The 19,590-nt window shown below is 46.2% G+C and overlaps 1 protein-coding gene across 1 annotated transcript in view; it reads left to right on the top strand.

Annotated features, from left to right (window-relative positions):
* Positions 1 to 19,590, top strand: part of nmbr (neuromedin B receptor) — a 52,202-nt gene that overhangs the window by 25,517 nt on the left and 7,095 nt on the right. Inside the window, exons 2-4 of the mRNA XM_034078648.2 lie at positions 764 to 905; positions 2,315 to 2,530; positions 16,966 to 17,204. Of these exons, the coding sequence (XP_033934539.1) occupies positions 764 to 905; positions 2,315 to 2,530; positions 16,966 to 17,204 (597 nt within the window). The remainder of the gene's footprint in view (positions 1 to 763; positions 906 to 2,314; positions 2,531 to 16,965; positions 17,205 to 19,590) is intronic.

Genomic DNA, 19,590 nt, shown 5'->3' with positions numbered 1-19,590 from the left:
TACAGCACGGTCACATGACTTCACGTCACCACCGCTAAGCTAAAGGAGGCTAATGTTGGGCTATAAAAGAACTACAGCACGGTCACATGACTTCACGTCACCACCGCTAAGCTAAAGGTGGCTAATGTTGAGCTATAAAAGAACTACAGCACGGTCACATGACTTCACGTCACCACCGCTAAGCTAAAGGAGGCTAATGTTGGGCTATAAAGGAACTACAGCACGGTCACATGACTTCACGTCACCACCGCTAAGCTAAAGGTGGCTAATGTTAGGCTATAAAGGAAGTACAGCATGGTCACATGACTTCACGTCACCACCGCTAAGCTAAAGGTGGCTAATGTTGGGCTATAAAGGAACTACAGCACGGTCACATGACTTCACGTCACCACCGCTAAGCTAAAGGAGGCTAATGTTGGGCTATAAAGGAACTACAGCACGGTCACATGACTTCACGTCACCACCGCTAAGCTAAAGGAGGCTAATGTTAGGCTATAAAGGAAGTACAGCACGGTCACATGACTTCACGTCACCACCGCTAAGCTAAAGGAGGCTAATGTTGTGTGTGATGATGCTTAATCTTCTCATTTAGACACTTGTTAGCAACCTGCCGTTTCTAAATCCACCATTAACTGACATATTTGATGTCATAGAACAGAACGAAACAACGAAACACTCATTCAGAAAACCATTGACGTGACTACTAGGGTACAGGAAGTAGTTACAGGGCCTCAATAGATGTCTTTCTCTCTGTCTCCGTCAGGTACAAGGCGATCGTGAACCCGATGGACATCCAGACGTCCAGCGCTGTCTTCTGGACGTGTCTGAAGGCCGTCTCCATCTGGCTGCTCTCCGTCCTGCTGGCTGTTCCTGAAGCCATCTTCTCACAAGTCGTCACCATGCAGGTACACCACAGACACAGACACACAACACCGCTTCAGAACCACAACCACTGCTCATATACCACTATATATATATATATATATATATATATATATATATATATATATAACTGTCTTTGTTAAGAATGCAACATAATAAAACATGTACCCAAAGTGTTCAATAAGTTAAATGGTGTCTTCTGCATATACTTAAATGACACAAAGTTATGTCTGTCTTATAGGCCTGTGTTCTGTAAGCAACATCTGCATCTGTTTACATGTTTCCTTGTTTATGGTTTCAGTATGACCTTAGAGTTGCTCCACTAACCCCAACCCGGCTGGATCTGGCCACACAATGAGATCCTGGCAGATGTAGTTGGTGACCTTGTTTGATTTCAGTCTGACTGTTAGCCGTTCATCACTTCCTGTTGACTGTTAGCCGTTCATCACTTCCAGTTTAATGTTAGCCGTTCATCACTTCCTGTTGACAGTTAGCCGTTCATCACTTCCTGTTGACTGTTAGCCGTTCATCACTTCCTGTTGACTGTTAGCCGTTCATCACTTCCTGTTGAAGGCTCATCCTGGGTCTCCGTCACTATCGTTCCCCTAACAGCGATAAACTGATTCTCTCTCAGATCTACGATGAACTCCCACTAGACTCCGCAATCACCGATGTGTTGTGGTCCTCCTGACTGTCCTCCTCTCCTTGTCTCCTCTCCTATGCTTCCTTTCCTCTCATTGATTAAACACGTCCTTACCTCACCTCCGCTCAGACAGTTTATCACCATACAGACAACGCAAAAGAAGAAACGTCTTTAAGAAAAGCCTCAAAGCCACCTGCTCCGCTCCGCATGTTACCGACTGTCCTGATTCTATTGATTTGTATTCTTACGCTCTTCACCGTTTCCATATCACCGTCTTATCGATAAACGTTGTTTTTAAAGTGTGCTATATAAATGAAATGTAGAATACAGGTGGGAAAGAGGAGATTGCTCAATCGACATGTCGTGTTAACAAAGGACCTCAATCAGAGAAGTTATTTTAAATCCCATTTGAACACAGCGAGGGGTCGGCTGTCGGCTCTCATACACCCCCCCTGTCCGTCTGTCCTGACTAACCTGGTGCTGTCTCGCTTTTATGTTCTGTTTTTCCCTGCTGTAAGCCTCTTTGTTGCATGTTTTACTGATTGTATCCACTTGTTTTTAGGGTGTCCAGGGACTGCAGATGAAACATGGCGACAGACATGTTTATTATTCTGCACTGTCCCTGTTCGAGTCCCGCTGCAGGCAGCATGTCGTTGTGTCCGCGAGACTCTTCGCCCCAAAGTGCTCCCGTGGGGATCGCCCACAGTATTGACTTCGCTTTGGATAAAAGCGTCTAACAAGTGACATGTCATGTGATGTCTCCTCTCTTCTTGCTTCCTCCCCCCTTAGGGTCTCGGGGATCAAGCGAACGGGACCTTTGTGAACTGCATGCCGTACCCGCTGTCCAATGAAATGCATCCTAAGATCCACTCTGTGATGATTTTCCTGGTGTACTTCCTCATTCCTCTGACCATCATCTCCGTGTACTACTACCACATCGCCCGCACGCTGATCAAAAGCGCTCACGACATGCCGGGAGAGGTCAGCGAACACACCAAGAGACAGGTGAGAAAAGCTGCTGCCACAAAGCTTTCTCCAAGTTATCTCAATGAAGTCTGTGAGAAGATAATGCTTCCCTTTAAAGAGTCCTCTCCTGCTGGTGTTCAGGTGTATATCAGTATGTAGTGTCTCTACTTTAAAGAGTCCTCTCCTGCTGATGTTCAGGTGTATATCAGTATGTAGTGTCTCTACTTTAAAGAGTCCTCTCCTGCTGATGTTCAGGTGTATATCAGTATGTAGTGTCTCTACTTTAAAGAGTCCTCTCCTGCTGATGTTCAGGTGTATATCAGTATGTAGTGTCTCTACTTTAAAGAGTCCTCTCCTGCTGATGTTCAGGTGTATATCAGTATGTAGTGTCTCTACTTTAAAGAGTCCTCTCCTGCTGATGTTCAGGTGTACATCAGTATGTAGTGCCTCTACTTTAAAGAGTCCTCTCCTGCTGATGTTCAGGTGTGTATCAGTATGTAGTGTCTCTACTTTAAAGAGTCCTCTCCTGCTGATGTTCAGGTGTATATCAGTATGTAGAGTCTCTACTTTAAAGAGTCCTCTCCTGCTGATGTTCAGGTGTATATCAGTATGTAGTGTCTCTACTTTAAAGAGTCCTCTCCTGCTGATGTTCAGGTGTATATCAGTATGTAGAGTCTCTACTTTAAAGAGTCCTCTCCTGCTGATGTTCAGGTGTATATCAGTATGTAGTGTCTCTACTTTAAAGAGTCCTCTCCTGCTGATGTTCAGGTGTATATCAGTATGTAGTGTCTCTACTTTAAAGAGTCCTCTCCTGCTGATGTTCAGGTGTATATCAGTATGTAGTGCCTCTACTTTAAAGAGTCCTCTACTACTGTAATATTGTTGGTGGAAATTAAAAACGGCAATGGGCCGAGAACAGCACCCTGAGGAACTCCACATGGTTGCAGTTTAAGACTTATGCTTTTTAAAGAGACTTCTCTCTTTATTTTTTCTCACACTGCCTGTGCTGCTGCACCTCTTTTCACCCTCTGTCTGAAACCAGACAAATAATTAATCGGACAAATAAACGGTAAACTCAGATTTTCAAAGAGTCCCTGAAGAATTGATTGAATACATTTCAACTCATTCTGGAACTGTTCACTTTTCTATATTGCAAGTTTCAAAATGTTCACTTTTCCACACTTGTGACTTAAACTAGACTTATTCTAAAAGACTAGTCATCTCCATATTAATAACATACTGGACTCGGACTTGTTTCCGATGAGCTGAGCAAACGATGCTTTCCTGGAAAGCCTCACGAAGAGCCCGTACGCGTGGCTTCATGGCGTCACGGTTCAGACTGGCTGCAGCTGGATTATAATATAACTTGCTTTCCATTTCTCAGACTCTGTGGAGCCCATTAACCTACGCTGTCATCCTGAGCACTCATAAATCCTGCAGGAAAGCCTCTGCAGGTCTGAAGCGCTGCGGAGGAGATGACCTCCAGCATCTCGGGGTTAATGGAGACTCGCTGACTAACAAACAGTGAACCGTCGGAGACCTCAGCGAGGCGTGAAGACTCTCCGATGGTCTGAAGCACGGATATTAGTTCATGCAGGAAAGATAAGCATCAATAGAAGCAGTCGCTAGTGGAAGCTGAACATGTACTAATGAGAGGAGGAGAAGAAGTGCCGATAGTTTTTGTATCTCCTTTAACCCCCCCCCCCATCACTTCTACTCAGTCGGGATCCAGATCCTTCGGTTCACTCTTTCACTCCAAACCGACCCGACACGTGATTGTGAACACAAAATAACAACTACACGTTTCTTTTTCCCAGGTCTTGAAAGGTCTAGGTGTAGATACTATGCCTTGTGTATGAAGACCACCTGTCTTAGGCCACAACATGTTAGAAAGCAAGCTTGAGTACGGCTTGTTCTCCGACTTGCTGGCAGTCATTTAGGGAAGAGGCTTTCCATTGTTGACGACACAAATCAGGGCTGCGGACAAATGTTTTTTGGATACACAATATTTTACAGGACCTTCAATTCCTCACGAGGTCCTGGGATGGTTTTCCTAAAGAACCATCCTTCATGCTCGTCCTCAATCTGTCCTCAGTCGCTCAGGTTAATCCCTGGGTTTGGTTCTCTCCTTTCTGCGTTATAATCTATAATTAATATCTGTTAGTTCCTGCTTTAAGGTCCTGTCCGTCTTCTCCCAGTTCAACCTTATCCCAGTTCCTTGGTCTTCCTGAGAACAATTCAGAAATCAGTCCACATGAACATTAATCACCTTTTTACTACGAATTCATTTCGGCAAATCTCGCTAAAACAAATCAGCTGTTAGCGAGCAAATACTATTGGTCAATTCTTCCTATCCTCTTGATACCTAGTAGTTATACCAGGGAGATTCTGATAGAGCGGCAACGGGTTATTTCTACAAACATCCCCTCCCCCCCTCTGGGTCTATCTCCATCGAATCCATCTGTGTGTGACTTGTGGTGCAATACCAACACGTCTTATCTGAGAGGACGGACAGTTCATTACGTTCCCGGAGAACGCACACACACACAGACACACGCACACGCACACAGACACACGCACACGCACACACACACACACGCACACACACACACACACACACACACACACACACAGACACACACACACACACACACACACACACACACACACACTCAGAGCGGGAAAGCCTCAGCTCATCACCGATAGGAGAAAGCTCGTATAGATTGTAGATTTCTTTGTTATCTCGTGACTTTTCAAACGACCGTTCAGTTCGTGTTCAGGTTTATATTTCAATCAGGAGAGACGTGATGTACATATTTATTATCGGTCACATTATATAAATGAAACATAATGATGACAGTTTATAGCAGGTGAATGAAATGGCGATTCGGCCCAGGTTTTGTAGGACATCAATCGGGAAGGGAAGAACCGTTTCCGATGAACCCCCCCGGGTCTAGACCTGGTGGTGGTGATATGTGGTTAGGTCCGGGTGGACGGGAGGAGGTTGAGCCTTGAGGCCCTGAGCTGGAAGCAGGAGGCGAAGGGGTGGAGGAGGGTTGCGCGTTGACACCTGGAAGACAGCTGATAGGAAAGGGGAGAGCATATATAGAGGGATTAACAGGTGCGATCATTAGGCTTGCGAATGGAGGGGCGTGATAGGTTGGCTAAGGAGTGGCGCTCCCTGTCATCCAGTGGAGGGAGCGAGTATTGCCATGACGAGCAATACGGAGTGTTAGGTCTTCCTGCCTGAACTTGCGCTCAGCTTCATTTCAATCAGGAGAGACGTGATGTATGAAATACATGTTTATTATCGGTCACATTATATAAATGAAACATAATGATGACAGTTTATAACAAGTGAATGAAATGTGTTTTGCGACTAGGCCCAGGTTTTGTAGGACATCATTCGGGAAGGGAAAGAACCGTTTCCGATGAACCCCCAAAAGAAGTGAAGTATGAAGTACTGAACGTGAAGACATCTTACCTTGTGGGATGCAGTGGAAATCTATGGATGAAAATGAGAGGTTAATACATTTGGGAATTTAGACGTACTGATGCCTCCCAGGCGTCCTTCCTGGCCGTACGGGGCATAGAGAGGGATTAACAGGTGCGATCATTAGGCCTGTGAATGGAGGGGCGTGATAGGTTGGCTGAGGAGTGGAGTATTGCCATGACGAGCACTACGGAGTGATAGGTCTTCCTGTCTGAACTTGCGCTGAGCTTCTTTAAGACACTACATAATAATATCAACCTGAACTTGATCTCCTTTATTTCTGGACATCTTTTCAGACCTTTTTGCAAATGTAATGGATATGTTTTACACATATTCTTCACATACCTTTTGATATTGTTTTTCAGAAATGTTAATCACGTTTGTTCACATACTCTCCAAATGAATTGCGATCCTTTTCTACGTGTTCTTTAACTGACATGTTGTGTTATATAGCTGAACTCTGACGCAGCCTTCAGTAGCGGGACGGAGCTTTGAAGACTTGTTATTGTCAGAGCGTTCAGTCTGAAGGACATCAGATTCCACTTCAATCTGACTGGAGAAGTCTGAGCAAGCGCCTCGGGTCGTGGCTTTCTCTGAATCATAACATCCCTTCATGGTTCGTCTTTCCAGAAGACGTGCAATGAGGAATGAAGGAGCAGGAGCCTGACACGCCGGCTGGAGAGGCGCTGACATTTATTTGTTTTGCTTATTGTTGTTTGTGCACATATTTCCAGATTAAACTTCGCTCCACGGTTTGTTTTCCTTTCTGTTTGTTTGTTGGTTTCGATGATAAGCTTAAGGCAGCATGGTATTGCATTAGCCTGTGAGAGAAGGGCTCAAGGCTAGACATAATGGCTCTCTCTTTGTGTGTTGAATAAACCAACAGAAGAGATGCATTGACATGTCTTTAAGAGCACCAGACACTCTGCAGCTGATGGTTGGGAATATTTAACAGAGAGACAATCATCAGGCTGGTTTCAAGTGGCTTTAAAGTGTAGACAAGCAGCCAAACAAGGCTAAATAATGCTGTAGTTCCTTTATAGCCCATTAGCCACCTTTAGCTTAGCGGTGGCGACGTGAAGTCATGTGACCGTGCTGTAGTTCCTTTATAGCCCAGCATTAGCCACCTTTAGCTTAGCGGTGGTGACGTGAAGTCATGTGACCGTGCTGTAGTTCCTTTATAGCCCAACATTAGCCTCCTTTAGCTTAGCGGTGGCGACGTGAAGTCATGTGACCGTGCTGTAGTTCCTTTATAGCCCAGCATTAGCCACCTTTAGCTTAGCGGTGGTGACGTGAAGTCATGTGACCGTGCTGTAGTTCCTTTATAGCCCAACATTAGCCACCTTTAGCTTAGCGGTGGTGACGTGAAGTCACGTGACCGTGCTGTAGTTCCTTTATAGCCCAACATTAGCCACCTTTAGCTTAGCGGTGGTGACGTGAAGTCACGTGACCGTGCTGTAGTTCCTTTATAGCCCAACATTAGCCACCTTTAGCTTAGCGGTGGTGACGTGAAGTCATGTGACCGTGCTGTAGTTCCTTTATAGCCCAACATTAGCCTCCTTTAGCTTAGCGGTGGTGACGTGAAGTCATGTGACCGTGCTGTAGTTCCTTTATAGCCCAACATTAGCCACCTTTAGCTTAGCGGTGGTGACGTGAAGTCATGTGACCATGCTGTAGTTCCTTTATAGCCCAACATTAGCCTCCTTTAGCTTAGCGGTGGTGACGTGAAGTCATGTGACCGTGCTGTAGTTCCTTTATAGCCCAACATTAGCCTCCTTTAGCTTAGCGGTGGTGACGTGAAGTCATGTGACCGTGCTGTAGTTCCTTTATAGCCCAACATTAGCCTCCTTTAGCTTAGCGGTGGTGACGTGAAGTCATGTGACCGTGCTGTAGTTCCTTTATAGCCCAACATTAGCCTCCTTTAGCTTAGCGGTGGTGATGTGAAGTCATGTGACCGTGCTGTAGTTCCTTTACAGCCCAACATTAGCCACCTTTAGCTTAGCGGTGGGGACGTGAAGTCACGTGACCGTGCTGTAGTTCCTTTATAGCCCAACATTAGCCTCCTTTAGCTTAGCGGTGGCGACGTGAAGTCATGTGACCGTGCTGTAGTTCCTTTATAGCCCAACATTAGCCACCTTTAGCTTAGTGGTGGTGACGTGAAGTCATGTGACCGTGCTGTAGTTCCTTTATAGCCCAACATTAGCCTCCTTTAGCTTAGCGGTGGGGACGTGAAGTCACGTGACCATGCTGTAGTTCCTTTATAGCCCAACATTAGCCACCTATAGCTTAGCGGTGGTGACGTGAAGTCATGTGACCGTGCTGTACTTCCTTTATAGCCCAACATTAGCCACCTTTAGCTTAGCGGTGGGGACGTGAAGTCACGTGACCGTGCTGTAGTTCCTTTACAGCCCAACATTAGCCTCCTTTAGCTTAGCGGTGGGGACGTGAAGTCACGTGACCGTGCTGTAGTTCCTTTATAGCCCAACATTAGCCACCTATAGCTTAGCGGTGGTGACGTGAAGTCATGTGACCGTGCTGTAGTTCCTTTATAGCCCAACATTAGCCTCCTTTAGCTTAGCGGTGGTGACGTGAAGTCATGTGACCGTGCTGTAGTTCCTTTATAGCCCAACATTAGCCTCCTTTAGCTTAGCGGTGGTGACGTGAAGTCATGTGACCGTGCTGTAGTTCCTTTATAGCCCATTAGCCTCCTTTAGCTTAGCGGTGGTGACGTGAAGTCACGTGACCGTGCTGTAGTTCCTTTATAGCCCAACATTAGCCTCCTTTAGCTTAGCGGTGGTGACGTGAAGTCATGTGACCGTGCTGTAGTTCCTTTATAGCCCATTAGCCTCCTTTAGCTTAGCGGTGGTGACGTGAAGTCACGTGACCGTGCTGTAGTTCCTTTATAGCCCATTAGCCTCCTTTAGCTTAGCGGTGGTGACGTGAAGTTACATTAGCTATTTACTTCAGAAATAATAATGTGGTGTTAAAATGTGGATATTATCCTGCTGACTAAATATAGTCAGTATACTAGACTGTAAAATGTACATTTCTATTCTAAAATGCAACAACAAATACAAAAGCACACTTCCTGTTTGTATGCGTCAGATAAACAAACACTGAAAATACTTCATGTATATTCACGAGACCTCGACAAAAGGAAAGACAACAAACAAAACCATCGAGCAACACAATTGTGTTTGTGTGTGTTTGTGTGTGTATGTGTGTGTGTGTGTGTGTGTGCTCACATTGAGATAAGAGGTCCTTTCAGAACCTTTCAGATGTATGTCTGTGAAGGAAAGCGACACTTTTTCATTTCCTCTGGTTCCGCTTATTGCAAATTCAAAAGGAAAAATGGCGTGTGTGTGTTTTATGTGCGTGTATTCTCCCAGTATTCCTTTTGAAGGAGTAGGTAGTACTTTCTCCGCGCCGTTCCTATGAGCTGGCTTTAAAAGAAGGAACACTCAAAACAACCAGGACGAGGGTTAAACAAAAATCTGTTTTAATCATAAAAGGTAACAATGCAATACAATATAATACATTACCATACAAAGCCATATCATATGCGTAATGTCAGGAGTATGCCTACTCCTGGCCTTGTTCACGAGCTGCCCCGACCTTCTGGTCCGGGCCGCGCGAGAAGAGAGGGAGAACAACAAGCTAAACAAGCTATCAATACCCACACAAAACAGGAAGGGGTGGAGTTTCATTTGGGAGATACCAAAACGCTGTCTCACAGGGAATCAGCGCGGGCAGCAGAGAACCAAACAGTTTTCCGTTTGAAGCAAAACACATTCTTATTATGTAGCTTATCACACAATAGTCCATAGGTTTTCCCTCTATGAAAGCCACAGGTGTTGGGAAGGCCTGCAGGATGCGCATCATTATATTTGGGGAAATGTCCCTCGCAATTTGCAAAGCCTATCGATGGTTTAACCCAGAAAAACACTCAAAGGGGTAATCTATTCTCTCAAAACAGAACTCACAATTAATTCTGCATCTCCCTCTTCAAAAATAGCCTAAAAACACCCTTTTGATAAACAGGTAAAAAGTCAAAGAAAAAGGCTATTGCGCTAATCTACTTTTAAGAAAAAGGGAACATTGTTTCAGGAATCTATAAAAAACCTCTCTATATTGGAGAGGAAAAATGTACTTTTTGTTCCTTCAACTATTAACACACAGGAATGTATAAACCCACACATATATTAGAGATGACATGATGCACTACACCTCCTATAGATGGGTGACATTAAAATGAACATACCAAAAATATGCTGCCTCACTTCTTCGGTACAATATTTCACATCAATTTCCACACTTCACAATTAGTATTATAATCATAGTATTCAGAGTATCAATACTTGCACCCATGCTACACTGATGGTTGAGCGTCCGTGTTCAATTGAAAGCACGAAGAACATCTGGAAAAGCACGAGGATGAAAGACGTGGTTGGGATGAGATCCGCAGGTAACAATAGAACTGCAAACATCGACCTAATGAGGATCAGCACATTTATTACTATTTAACCTCGGGGTAATCTCAAAGTGTGGGAATCCTTTTGTGTGGAACTAAATGATTGGGAAGACTGACACTTCCAGACCGCCAATCAATTAGAACACTTAATGACCCATTATTACGTTGATGGCGTGGTGCAAAAGCAATTCCAAAAGCCTGTTACATGACTCAGCGTTTTACCTCTTCACTGCGGTTCCACTTCGGCAAGCACACTGGCTCTGTGTCACGCGCACACACCAATCAGAGGTGTGTACAGCCCATCAGCGAGTCACATGGTCTTTATATGTTCCTCCTGTCGTCCTGAAGTATGCTGACCTTCACTTGTTCATGACTCACAGCAGCACTCCTTATCAGGTACGGGCTAATGTTGCCCGGGCAACGGCCCTTTTGAACTCTTTGGCTGACCTGCTCCTCTGGAGAGAGCGGAAGTCTTTTTTTCTGTTGTGGCCGAATACACATGATAAGCCCACAACTAGTATTGTAGATTCTCACTGCGATAAAACACGCCTTGTCAGCGCTGCCACCTGCCCCCAGTCACGTGACTTTGTTTACAATCTGACAGCTGAAAGCAAAGGGAAGCCCTCCGAGTCCGGTCCGGCCGCATGTTGCTATGGTGATCATGTGCCTGCCTGGCTTTAGTGGCCGATCCTCGGGTCGATCTGTCCCCGGAAATGGTCCCGTTTTTAAATATGGTTAAATTGATTTTGAGTGTTCTCATGGCAGCTAGAGTAGGGGACAAACCAGGGACTTTACTTCCTCGTGACACCGTCGGTTATTTACAAAAAAAACACCTAAATATACTTCTTATTGTGCTTCTGTCTTTCTGTGTCTTTTCATCTGCTCCGTAAACTCCCTCTCTCTCTTCTCTTGATCGCCCTCTCTCAGAGAACCCTTCAATGTCCCGCTTCAGTGTAGGATTTCTGCCATGTCTCTACTTCAGTTTGACCATCTCTGTTATTAAGTTATGGAATACTAAATAAATAAGTAATTAGATACCTTACCGTTACTGCGCTCATAAAGAATGATAAGAATAAGAATAATGCGTATTGAACTGGTTTAATTCATTAGTGAGTTTATTTAAGGCACAGCAGTTACAACGGTCAAACTACATTCAAACAGAATTGTCCGCATGTTATCTTTAATAGTCACTAACATTAGATATGTTAATGAGATATGGACCGCACATTTTTCCCCCTGGTTTTCATTTTTTTTTTTTTTATATAAAAAAAGTTCTTACGTTTTCGGGGGGGCGGCCCTTTTTGTAGTTTAGAGCAATAGCCCCTCCAAATGTCTGTGCACGTCCCTGCTCCTTATCACACCCTCACACACACTTAACATCTTCTTGCCATGACAAAGACATTTCCCAGAACACACTTCACCCTCCCATTCACTTTAATCACTGAACGCATCACCGGTGTGTTTCACCTCTCTGCGGCTGATCATCTTTGTCTATGCCCCGGCCACACGAGGACGAAAACGGCTAAACGCATAGGATTAACGCAATCGCAAAAAAGCTTCCGTCCACACGAGACCGCTCCGTTTAGCTCCAACCGCTGTAGAAGCTGCAGTACATATGCCGAGCCTGTAGTGGCGATGTAACTTTCTCCACAAAAGCAGAAGAAGAAGGTTGTCATGGTTGCCCTTCTGTTTATTCTCCGCGGTGGGGGCCGAGGGAACCGGGCAGAGTTTTTCTCCAGTCAACGTGTTTTAAAGTTTAAATCTTCCGGTCAAAGGTCTTCTTTGTTATTTATTGAGCTTTAAAACAAATGAATAACGACTCTATATAATATAATGATAAAATACACGGAGCCTCTCTTTCTTTCTCTTCGGACAGCGTCAGTGTCTGTCTCATGCAGCAGCTGGTACAGTAACGAGTGACCCGGCCGACAGTAAAAATAAACATATTTATAACTAGTTTAGTTTGAGAGGTGTCTCCGTCCTGTTAGATTAGACTTCACTCGCGTTTAGGTCCATATCGAGAGAAAGATAATGATCTGAATTCAGGGTGCAGTTTACTTTGACGCGGGGTGAGCAGCAGAGGTGGGGAGAGGCGGGGCTATTGCCTCATCATCATCAGAACATGACCGTATAGGGCGCACACACGGAGCCGTTGGACCCCCCAGAGCGTTGCGTATGCCATTCTATCCACCTTGGGACCCGTTATCGTTTCCGTAGTCGTTTAGTGGCGTATTCGGTCGTCCTCGTGCGGCCCAACGGTCTATATGACACTAAACAGTAACGCAAACGACCGTTTTCGTCCTCGTGTGGCCGGGGCCTTAGAAGAAATATAAAATATGCATGCCTTAAAATCAATCCCAGCATTAAAAAGATGTCTCTACCGATGATCACCGTAAACAGGCCCCGTTCTGTATACCCTATAGGGTCAGGGTCAGTGAACGCATCACAGAGTATACCCTGTAGGGTCAGGGTCAGTGAACGCATCACAGATACATCTCTCTTCTAACGCAGACTCTCTTTTCACGAGTGGATCATGTTTCATCTGTTTCCAATAAAGTCGAGGCTTTGAAGAAGCCTTCGTTATCATTTCAAACGTTAGGAGTTCAAAGGAGTGGATTAAAATCCCGTTTGATGGTGGTGCATGATGGCGTCGTGGATCCGACGTAACACTCCCGACTTTAAAGAACGAGACAAAGAGGAATCAATAGAAACGCAGAGGTGGTAAAGTATGATACCGCTGTCCAGCACTATTCATTCATTCATTCTATTTCCATGTGTATTACTGCTTTATTTCATTTGTATTCTATTGCTATTTAACTGTATTTATTACATGGTTTAGTTGAATACTCGATTCTGATTGGTCAATTCAGAACACGTGACACGTTGTTAATCTAGAACAGACAGACCGCTGTCAAGGATTTATTGACCGTTGTTAAGGACGCTCACATCTGCACAAAGAAGTCCGTTCGATTTTACTGTATACACACCAGGGGACACTAAAGAGTGACGCACACAGCTGGGAGACCAGGGGACACTAAAGAGTGACGCACACAGCTGGGAGACCAGGGGACACTAAAGAGTGACGCACACAGCTGGGAGACCAGGGGACACTAAAGAGTGACGCACACAGCTGGAGACCAGGGGACACTAAAGAGTGACGCACACAGCTGGAGACCAGGGGACACTAAAGAGTGAGGCACACAGCTGGGAGACCAGGGGACACTAAAGAGTGACGCACACAGCTGGAGACCAGGGGACACTAAAGAGTGACGCACACAGCTGGGAGACCAGGGGACACTAAAGAGTGACGCACACAGGTGGGAGACCAGGGGACACTAAAGAGTGATGCACACAGCTGGAGACCAGGGGACACTAAAGAGTGACGCACACAGCTGGGAGACCAGGGGACATTAAAGAGTGACGCACACAGCTGGGAGACCAGGGGACACTAACGAGTGACGCACACAGCTGGGAGACCAGGGGACACTGAAGAGTGATGCACACAGCTGGGAGACTAGGGGACACTAAAGAGTGACGCACACAGCTGGGAGACCAGGGGACACTAAAGAGTGATGCACACAGCTGGGAGACCAGGGGACATTAAAGAGTGACGCACACAGCTGGGAGACCAGGGGACACTAAAGAGTGACGCACACAGCTGGAGACCAGGGGACACTAAAGAGTGACGCACACAGCTGGAGACCAGGGGACACTAAAGAGTGACGCACACAGCTGGAGACCAGGGGACACTAAAGAGTGACGCACACAGCTGGGAGACCAGGGGACACTAAAGAGTGACGCACACAGCTGGGAGACCAGGGGACACTAAAGAGTGACGCACACAGCTGGGAGACCAGGGGACACTAAAGAGTGACGCACACAGCTGGAGACCAGGGGACACTAAAGAGTGACGCACACAGCTGGGAGACTAGGGGACACTAAAGATTGACGCACAAAGCTGGGAGACCAGGGGACACTAAAGAGTGACGCACACAACTGGAGACCAGGGGACACTAAAGAGTGACGCACACAGCTGGAGACCAGGGGACACTAAAGAGTGACGCACACAGCTGGGAGACCAGGGGACACTAAAGAGTGACGCACACAGCTGGGAGACCAGGGGACACTAAAGAGTGACGCACACAGCTGGGAGACCAGGGGACACTAAAGAGTGATGCACACAGCTGGGAGACTAGGGGACACTAAAGAGTGACGCACACAGCTGGGAGACCAGGGGACACTAAAGAGTGATGCACACAGCTGGGAGACCAGGGGACATTAAAGAGTGACGCACACAGCTGGGAGACCAGGGGACACTAAAGAGTGACGCACACAGCTGGGAGACCAGGGGACACTAAAGAGTGACGCACACAGCTGGGAGACCAGGGGACACTAAAGAGTGATGCACACAGCTGGGAGACTAGGGGACACTAAAGAGTGACGCACACAGCTGGGAGACCAGGGGACACTAAAGAGTGATGCACACAGCTGGGAGACCAGGGGACATTAAAGAGTGACGCACACAGCTGGGAGACCAGGGGACACTAAAGAGTGACGCACACAGCTGGAGACCAGGGGACACTAAAGAGTGACGCACACAGCTGGAGACCAGGGGACACTAAAGAGTGACACACACAGCTGGGAGACTAGGGGACACTAAAGATTGACGCACAAAGCTGGGAGACCAGGTGACACTAAAGAGTGACGCACACAACTGGAGACCAGGGGACACTAAAGAGTGACGCACACAGCTGGAGACCAGGGGACACTAAAGAGTGACGCACACAGCTGGGAGACCAGGGGACACTAAAGAGTGACGCACACAGCTGGGAGACCAGGGGACACTAAAGAGTGACGCACACAGCTGGGAGACCAGGGGACACTAAAGAGTGACGCACACAGCTGGAGACCAGGGGACACTAAAGAGTGACGCACACAGCTGGGAGACCAGGGGACACTAAAGAGTGACGCACACAGCTGGGAGACCAGGGGACACTAAAGAGTGACGCACACAGCTGGAGACCAGGGGACACTAAAGAGTGACGCACACAGCTGGAGACCAGGGGACACTAAAGAGTGACGCGCACAGCTGGGAGACCAGGGGACACTAAAGAGTGACGCACACAGCTGGAGACCAGGGGACACTCCTAGTTCTCTTCTCTTCTCTTGTATTTACTCGCACTGGTCCACGCGCTGCATTGTGTTCTGTGGGAGGAGCCTGTGACCTCAGGTTTCCAGTGACCTTTCGGAGCTGATGCACATCGAGCATGACGCCTTGACCCTTGACCCCTGAGGGGTTCAGCAGGTCTGCAGGACCACTGAAAGCTCTCTGGGAAACACGGCTGACATCTTCCCGCCGGGCGACCCGAGCACACGAGAGACACAACTGACCTTCTGCGTTCGTCTCCGAGCCTCCGAGCGTCCGCCTGACGAGGTCAAACCAAAGCTCTCCTTTTAAAACACGACTTCACATCCATCTCCCCCGTGTGTCCATTCCGCCACGAGGCTTTTAGCGTCCTCCTCCCGGCGGACCACGTCTCCGGCCTGATCACATGGCACGCCTTTAGACACGTGGAGAAGGACTGCTTTTAACCCGCGTGTGTTCCTGTGCGTTGCATCGTGCTCTCGGCGACCCCACACCGTGTGCTCTGGTGCTGCTTTCCACCCGCATGCCTTCCAACTAGACCGCTTCATCTTCTCTTCCCTCGAGGCTTCTGCAGCTCCAGGATCAGCCATGTTGTGTCCAGATCTGTTAGCATCAGCCGTGTCTCCTGAAACTAACGTTGGTATACGACGGGGAATATCTTTCAAAGCGTGTATTTAGTTTTTAAGAGTCAACGTTCTGCCGCAGCGAGAGGCGTTCGGTGTCAGCAACGAGACACATGGGATTCAATGAACGACTAGACCAGGGGTGTCAAACTCCATTTCATCGCGGGCCACATCAGCATTACGGTTGCACTCAAAGGGCCGGTTGTTTAAGACTATATAAAAATACATATATATATAAAATAATGTATTATATTACATCATTGCCTCTCATTGGATTATTATCGGATAGGGTAATAACTTCATAATTAACTACGTCTGAAAGCAGAAGTCTCTTCAGTGCGTATGTCCCAAAATGATTTAAAAAGAAAAGCCAAATTCTGGAGAAAAAATAAATAGAAGTGACATTTTGAAATAAAAATCTAATTCTGAGAAAAAGGAATTCTATGAAAAAATGCATATTTTGAAGAAAAAAAGGCAAATTCTGAGAAAAAAGTCATATGGGATGCATTGTGGGACATGTAGTTTATGGGCAACGTGCTTCTGTAGCATGTAACCGTATAATAAACATATTATATTCTTTGCAAGCTCTTGTGGGGCCACATAAAATGAAGTCGCGGGCCGAATGTGGCCCCCGGGCCTTGAAACACAACTAATTGAAAGGAACAAACCGAACTCTGTAAAGAACGTCCATAAACATTCATCTGTGTCCCCCCCTCTGACTCTTCTCTTTGTTTGGTGCAGATGGACACGAGGAAGCGCCTGGCGAAGATCGTGCTGGTGTTCGTGGGCCTGTTCGCCCTCTGCTGGTTCCCCAACCACGTTCTCTACATGTACCGCTCGTTCCACTACCAGCAGATGGACCTGTCCGTGGCGCACATGGTCGTCACGCTGCTCTCCAGAGTCCTCAGCTTCTCCTCGTCCTGCGTCAACCCCTTCGCCCTCTACCTGCTCAGCGAGAGCTTCAGGCGGCACTTCAACAGGTGGGGCACCGAGTCAGAGCAGAGCTGATGCAACATGATGTATTCAAACTAATATTTGAAATACTTGTTCAGGTTGAATATTATTTGTTTCCGTTGCAGATTTTACGTTTTCAGATTCATCATCTTTTCAGTTTCAAATCTTGTTTTTTCAGGTTTCACATTTTTTTTCACTTTCAGATTTTTTTTCCCCCGCTTTCAGACAAAAAATGCGAAACCTGAAAAAACAAGATTTGAAACTGACAAAATAATTATTTAAAAGCCCCCCATTATAGGGGACCTTTAAATAATGGTTCTTTAACAAACCCATACAGATCCTGATGAAGTCAATGATTAGAAATGATAACACAAAGACCGCCGCTCTGCCCGTACACAAACTCATACTTGAAGTCAATCAGCTTCAAAAATATACAAATATATGAAATACAAATACGACTTCGATGTTACATATTTACAGCACTTTACAGATCTGGATATGATCCCAAGTTCTGAATATAATAAACTCATTTTTAGATTTAGTAAGTTGTGTGTGCTATGCATCCACTTTCATCGATATGCATCGGGTTATTGCTTCATCAGTTCTGTGTTTCTCGACTGATTGAAACTATAAAATACATACAGTGGAATAAATGGCTGTCCTCAGGCTGGCGGCGGACGGCTGCGTGCAGACATGGCGACAGCAGACTAATCAAAACGGTTCCCGGCAGGCTGAACATTTGTCTGAAAGAGATTGATAGGAACAGACGTTGAGTACAGTACTTCCATTTTCTCCGTAAACCCGACGATGATGGAGTAATCATGGCTTCGTGTTTTTCTAAACCTCCTTCTGAGGTCTCCCGCTTCCACTAAACATTACGATTCCCTCCGCACGATGGAAAGCCCCTTCAGAACTCACACTTCCTCCCGAACCTGCCGCATGAGACGGGCTTTCTTTAGGGGAGCTTTGGGTTCATCCCGACAGCAGAGAGACATCTGGGAAGGAAGCAGGCGCCATGACTCCCCTGTCCTCGGGTTATTTCTCATTATTCACGAGGACAAATGTTAATATTCAAATGTGAGGGAAGTTACTCCTTCACCTTTTCCCCTTTAACGGTTTTTATTGAGTCTTTGGGAGCTTGCTGCAAAGACCACTTCCTTGAAATAAGAACACACATCTGCCAATAGAACAAGTGAGCATTAGCTTGGTGAGACTTCTTGAACTAAGAAGGGATATTTAGATAAATCACATCTTGTAATTATCAGCAGAACTCATTTTGACCTGCACTGAACAAAAATTTGCTCCCATTTCTCATGAGATGAACTCAAAGATCTCAAACATGTTCTATAAACACAAAATAACCATTTCTCTCAAATATTGTTCACAAATCTGAAAGAATGTGTGATAGTGAGCACTTCTCCTTCGCCGAGATAATCCATCCCACCTCTCAGGCGTGGCATATCAAGATGCTGATTAGACAGCATGATTATTGCACAGGTGTGCCTTAGGCTGGCCACAATAAAAGGCCACTCTGAAACGTGCAGTTTTGCTTTATTGGGGGGGTCTGGGAAACCAGTCAGTATCTGGTGTGAGGGGTAGGGGTAGGGTAATGTTGTGAATCGAGCAGCCTGTGTTCGTCGTCCATTACATATGCCTGCCCATACCATAACCCCACCACCACCACCACCACCACGGGCCACTGGATTCACATCATTACCCTACCCCTAACCCTACTACTAATCCTACCCCTACCCCTAACCCTAATCCTAACCCTAATCCTAACCCTACCCCTCACACCAGATACTGCCTGGTTTTCGGACCCCCCCAGACCCCCCCAATAAAGCAAAACTGCACGTTTCAGAGTGGCCTTTTATTGTGGCCAGCCTAAGGCCCACCTGTGCAATAATCATGCTGTCTAATCAGCATCTTGATATGCCACACCTGTGAGGTGGGGTGGATTATCTCGGCAAAGCAGAAGTGCTCACGATCACACATTGTTTCAGATTTGTGAACGATATTCAAGAGAAATGGTTATTTTGTGTTTATAGAAAATGTTTTAGATCTTTGAGTTCATCTCATGAAACATGGGAGCAAAAACAAAAGTGTTGCGTTTATTTTTTTGTTCAGTGTAGATTTCCCCAGAATCAGGAAATGCTGCTACAAAATGAGCTCAAAGGGGTTCTGCGTTCTGACGGCAGCTGGTGATTTTCTAATAAACACGTAAAGAACATCGTCTAAAAACAAGAGCCCATATCTCACTGCAGGGACACTTCTGAAGGGACTGTGTCTCATGGTGGAGAGACACATGCTGACGAGACATTGGACTAGAAAGTGTCCCAGGTGAGCGCTCTCTCTGTCTCATCTCGTCTCTGGCTTCGTCCTCATCTCGTCTCGTCCTCAACAAAGCCAAAA

The sequence above is a fragment of the Pseudochaenichthys georgianus genome, unplaced genomic scaffold (assembly GCF_902827115.2).
Source record: "Pseudochaenichthys georgianus unplaced genomic scaffold, fPseGeo1.2 scaffold_455_arrow_ctg1, whole genome shotgun sequence".
Taxonomy (NCBI): Eukaryota; Metazoa; Chordata; class Actinopteri; order Perciformes; family Channichthyidae; genus Pseudochaenichthys; species Pseudochaenichthys georgianus.
This window is presented reverse-complemented; position numbering and strand designations above follow the sequence as displayed.